General features: G+C 37.9%; 1 protein-coding gene and 1 long non-coding RNA gene across 2 annotated transcripts in view; one reads left to right on the plus strand and one right to left on the minus strand.

Annotated features, from left to right (window-relative positions):
* The first annotated feature begins 977 nt into the window (after window positions 1-977).
* Window positions 978-5905, plus strand: part of LOC118764911 — a 28769-nt gene continuing 23841 nt past the window's right edge. The window contains exon 1 of the long non-coding RNA XR_005000751.1: window positions 978-1123. This is a non-coding gene — a long non-coding RNA (uncharacterized LOC118764911). The remainder of the gene's footprint in view (window positions 1124-5905) is intronic.
* The window catches only part of LOC115215290, an 8168-nt gene continuing 4044 nt past the window's right edge, over window positions 1782-5905 (minus strand). The window contains exon 2 of the mRNA XM_029784506.2: window positions 1782-3414. Coding sequence (XP_029640366.1) covers window positions 2298-3395 — 1098 coding nt within the window. The 5' untranslated portion in view covers window positions 3396-3414 and the 3' untranslated portion in view covers window positions 1782-2297. The remainder of the gene's footprint in view (window positions 3415-5905) is intronic.

Raw genomic sequence — 5905 nt, forward strand, 5'->3', positions numbered from 1 at the left:
ACCGAACTAACAGATGATCAGACATTTGAGTCGTGACCATCCTGTCTTTTCTCAGCAAGGCGTAGGTGTTACCTAGAACTAAATTTAATGCGTGTCTTTCAAATTTCTTTTTTTTTTTGTATTTGTTTTTCGAGTGGTAGAGAGACAGTGGTGATTTGTGAGAGATATGGCGCTACTATTTCGAGCAGATTGAGTGACCTCCTAGAGGATTATACAGTGGCTTGTCCAGGTTCTTCGTAAACTTGCTTGCTTAAATGTAGTTTATTCCTACAGCATCACAATATTTACACGTATACATACATACTAACACACACACATACACACACAAACATACATTCTAACACACTCATAACATATATATACATATAAATAAGGCGACGAGCTGGCAGAAACGTTAGCGCGCCGGGCGAAATGCTTAGCGATATTTCGTCTGCCGTTACGTTTTGAGTTCAAATTCCACCGAGGTCGACTTTGCCTTTCATTCTTTCGGGGTCGATAAATAAAGAACCAGTTACGCACTGGGGTCGATGTAATCGACTTAATCCGTTTGTCTGTCCTTGTTTGTCCCCTCTATGTTTAGCCCCTTGTGGGCAATAACGAAATATATATATAAATATACATACATACAGTACATATATATATATATATGTATATATGCACACACACACTCACACACACACGTCAAACTAGTGTCCTATAGATGAGTGATTGAAGCAATTCTAAGAATCCACATGTCAACCACATAATGTAACTTATCATTTTATACTTTATATCAGGCTCATATCAGGCTTAAGTAAACTTTGTGAATAAAGATTCTTCGTCAGTATTGAAATCACCGGTTAGCAGCTGGCTGGCTGGCATAAACTCAACTGTTTCTATATTTGAAAACTTTTACCATGTATACATTTGATATTCTCGTTAACATTATTGCGATGCTGTTTCCTAGTAGAAGCTATTGTTATAACCACTGACTTAAGATGCCAGCAGTCATACATAACATTGCTTTTTTCTACATGCTGACAAAACAAAGCAACTGATAAGGTATTTTTTTTACCTAAACTAATCAGCCACAACTAATGATTGTTCAATTAACTTAATGACATCGTCGACCATAGATTTCCAGGTAAGTAACATGGTTAATTTTACTAGTGTAAACAGAGCGATGCATGATGTTGATAGTAACATTTTCTTTTTCTAGGAAAAGATGCTGCTACAAGTGGTCTGAGGCAGTCGATTATGGTTAGCGATGCTAGAGAAAATGTTAGTGTATGTTCTCCTTGTTGTCTAGTCATTGAAGAATGGTAAATTAAACAACAGTAATATTCTATTGATGATCAAATCCATTTTATCTGTTCTCTTTATTCGATAGAAATTATCTATCTCAAATATGCTGTCATCGTTTAACTCTGATTTAAACATGCCATTTAGTTTTAATAAATTATCTCGTTTAGCAGCATTTCGTCAGTCTTTACGTTCTCAGTTCAAATTCCACTGAGGCCGACTTTGCCTTTCATCCTTTCGGGGTCGATAAAATAAGTTCCAGTTCAGCACTGGAGTCGATGTGATCGACTTACTCTCTTCTCGAACTTGTTGGCCCTATGCCAAAATTTGACACCGATATATAATCTCGCTTTCTATATCAATACTGGCTACGCCATATTTTTCTCATGAATTTTTTAATTGACTTTATATATTCATAAAAGTTGACTAAAAGCAAATTTTAAAAAAAGCAGAAATGCAGTTGTTTATCACAACCAAATTAATAACCAAGAAGACGGAAATGAAGTGAAATAAGCCAATTCTTTAATCAATTTTTCTGTTTATAAAAGAATATAAATTCAAGTTTTAACATATCAATTTGAAATTCCTAGCAAATACAATACATACTGTTGCACTCCCAAACCTGGCTTTTCGCATTTATTTCAGAGAATAAATATTGTAAATAAATTAATTTAAAATATTATATTTTTCCACTTACAATATTTTCTCATGCGGTTTTCGGGCATTGTAATATTTATAGAATTTCGATTAATACACAGTTGGAACATCTAGTGTTGGAAAGTTCGAGTCCATTAGGCCCCAATTGTTGTTTTATTTCTTTACATAGATTTTACATTGAACATAATTAATAAAAGTTAATTTTATTAATTTGAACACAGGAAATTTCAGTTGATATGGGATTGAATTTACTAACAATAAAACAATTTCATTTTCAAAAACATAATATTATTACGCTTCTTTCGATTCTCATTAAATTTCAACAGTATAGCCAGTTAATTTTCTTAAAATCTTGATGCTTAGAAGTAGTATTCGTTCCAATGGTCAAAGTGGGTCATATGACGACCATTCATATCCATCCACTGACCTCCAAAATCCATCTGATAATTGGACATATCAAACCATCTATGGCCTCCATAGAAGTAAGGACTGTAGTTGAAGAAGTGGTACCTGCTGTGGTAATTATAGGGAGACATTGAATGGAATTCATAATCCATATCATACCATCTCTCTGGGTTGTTGTAGTATCTTTGGCCCCAGCTGTAACTATGATAAGGGTAGTAGTGGTGATGTCTGCCGTGATAGCTGTAGAAGGGTGTGCAATGACGGCTATACATATCCATCCAGCGGCCATCAAAATCCATTTGATAGTTTGTCATATCAAAGTATCTCTCTGGGTAGTTGTAATACCTTTGGCCCCAGCTGTAGTTATAATAAGGGTAGTTATGGTAGTACCTGCCATAGTTGGTGTAGAAAGGAGTTGAAAAACGGCCATACATATCCATCCAGCGGCCATACATGTCCATCTGATAGCCGGACATATCCATGAATCTCTCGGGATAGTGCATATAGTAGAAATTCATATATGGATAATACATATAACGCCTGTAATAGTTGTAATAAGGGTTGCAGTGACGTCCATATCTGTCCATGTATCGGCCATACACGTCCATTTGATAGTGGGACATGTCCATGAATCTCTCAGGATAGAACCAGTTACGACCATAGCGGTAGCCAGGGTAGTAGCCATGTTTTGAAGAGTTGAACATATACCAGTAGGGGCTGGAGTGGTGTCCGTGCATGTCCATCCATCTTCCATACATATCCATCTGATAACTGGACATATCCATAAACCTCTCAGGGAAGTCCATGAAATAACCGTATCTATGGAACCTATCGTTATCATAGAAACCGTAATAGTTGTACATAGATTTACCATAGTATCTATCATTATCAGAATATCTACCATAGAATTCATAGAATCTGGGATCTACCATTCTTCCATAAGAATCCATGTATCTGCCTTGAAAATCCATGGACATCACGCTCATTGGTTCCATGATTCCTCTGTATTTTCTGGCGAAATGATGACGGAATTTGTTCATGAGACGGTTCATTGTTGAAATACAGGTTTGACTGAAATAAAAATAAAACATTGCATAATAATGATTAAAAATGAAGGAAAAGAAAAGGAAAGAAAACAAATTTATAAACAAGAGTAAAACAAGGGTTATTCATGTATTCTGAGAAGTAAGAGCTACACCCAAGAATTAAATTCGTATCGTAGATTTCCTTCCTTACTATTTGTGGTGATCATCACATAATGGTGGGAGCAACCTAAGTTTTCCTGCGATTGTCGTCGTTGTTCAGTTCCGGGATAGCCAAGTTGAAGTAGGCCTATGGTCAAAAACATTCCTGATGTTAAATCTTCATCTTTTTAGGGGTATCTAGAATTATAAGGAATCCTTTCTTTCTGATACGGTAAGGTATAACATACGGTCAACGTTATTGCAATTTATTGCTAGACGAGAACTACATGTGACTATCGTTAGTTAGCAACATCAGTATCATAGAAAAATGTGAAATTGTGAATTTCGCATATTTTCCAAATGTGTAAGCTACGTAAGAAAAATCAAACAACACTGTATTATGCAGATTTGGCTCACCATAAATTAAATACTGCGCTAAATTCCAAACATACAATTAATTACATCTTCCAAATTATTATTTCATCAAAATATCAGGCTAGTTGCATAAGAAGTAATAAAAACCAAACTAATTAAATATCTAAATGAGAATATTAAGTAAATAAAATTGCTATGAAATTAGCAAGAAGATCAGCGAGAATTACGTTTAACAAACGTTTACAATCGCTATATATTATTTTAGTTTTACATGAATTAGTCAGAAGAGAAATAGCAGTAGCTATGGCTTCTTAAGGGTCTCCAAGATTGTAGGAGGCAGGGTGAAAGTTATGAATGACTGCATCAGAGCAGACTCCTCTAGCGGCACCCAAGAGTTAAGCAATGGAGTTAAAGCTAGTGGTGGATAAAGTCTATGACCCATGACACAGTAATAACGACGTTAGCGTAGCTAGGGAGATGACGAAAACGGTTTGCCCCGAGTAACGCTTTTATGTGGACAGCAGTTTTGGGTCTGCTGTATAAGCCTTTATAGGCTGTATTAACCCGTGAGTGGGCGAAAAACCAAGGGCTATCCCTGGTGGCACATTCTAGCTACGATACTGGGTGGCCATCTATTATGTCCTTTATTGAATTATGAGGCTTTGTGCCTATATTAGAAATCACTATATTGAGAGTGGAAAAATGACAAAAAGTAAGAAAATGCTGGACTAAATAACAGAAACGGCAAACCGCTGGTCTAAATAACTGGCGCCTTTTGTTGAATGTCTTTACTTTCTAAGTTCAAATCTCTCCTATATCAATTGTTAATTCTGTTCTTCTGTGATTGAGGGAAGATGCATGGCTAAGCGGTAAGGATATTCGGCTTACGATCCTAAGATAGTGAATTCGATTACCAGTGGCGCTTTGTGGATTTGAGCAAGACAATTTATTTCCCGTTGATCTAGTCCACTTAGCTGGTTTTTACCAGTAGTACCTGTAATTGAAAAGGCCACGCTGATCTGAATGGGTCACACTAAATCTCTCCGGAAACCATGGCTTCTTAAGGGTCTCCAAGATTGTAGGAGGCAGGTGAAAGTTTTGAATGACTGTATCAGAGCAGACTCCTCTAGCGGCACCCAAGAGTCAAGAAATGGTATTAAAGCTAGTGGTGGATAAAGTTTACGACCCATGGCACAGAGTCAGTTATTTGCCGAGGCTTTTTCAACTATTTTCAAACAAGATGATGGTCGTGAACCCCCTCCATTTGTTAGATCGGTACCTCCAATGCTTCGATTGGTCATCACGCGGGACGAAGTCAAACGTGTTATTCAAGGCCTCGATGTCAACAAGGGTCACGGCCCTGACGGCATACACCCACGGGTTATCAAAGCGTTGGCTCCGGTCATCTGCGAGCCCTTAACACGACTTTTCAATATGTCATTGGCGACGGGTGTTATACCTGCAGACTGGAGAACAGCAATAATCTGCCCAATTTTCAAGAAAGGGAGCCGCGAAGACCAGCTTAACTACCGACCGGTTTCCCTTACATCAATAATCAGCAAGATGTTCGAAACCATCCTTAAGAAAAGTATGATGCTCCACCTCCTAAACACAGCCTCTATCTCTGATTCCCAACACTGCTTCGTGCCGAAGAGATCATGCTTGACCAACTTACTAGTAATGGAAGAATTGGTGACGCGCATCTTCGATGATAGTGATGCTGTTGACATCGTTTTATTGGACTTTGCCAAAGCTTTTGACTCGGTAAACCACCGCCTATTACTTGTCAAGCTTCAAGCATATAGTTTCCATCCGGATATTGTACGATGGGTTGGTGCCTTCCTCTCAGATCGCTCCTTCCAAGTCCAAGTTAATGGTTCGCGGTCCGACGTCTCCAGTGCGAGCAGTGGCGTGCCTCAAGGTTCAGTGCTTGGGCTCTTGTTGTTCTCAGTCTTCATAAATGACTTGCCCGACGACCTCACGCAACACACCCTTCTATTTGC

The sequence above is a fragment of the Octopus sinensis genome, linkage group LG1, assembly GCF_006345805.1.
Source record: "Octopus sinensis linkage group LG1, ASM634580v1, whole genome shotgun sequence".
Classification (NCBI taxonomy): Eukaryota; Metazoa; Mollusca; class Cephalopoda; order Octopoda; family Octopodidae; genus Octopus; species Octopus sinensis.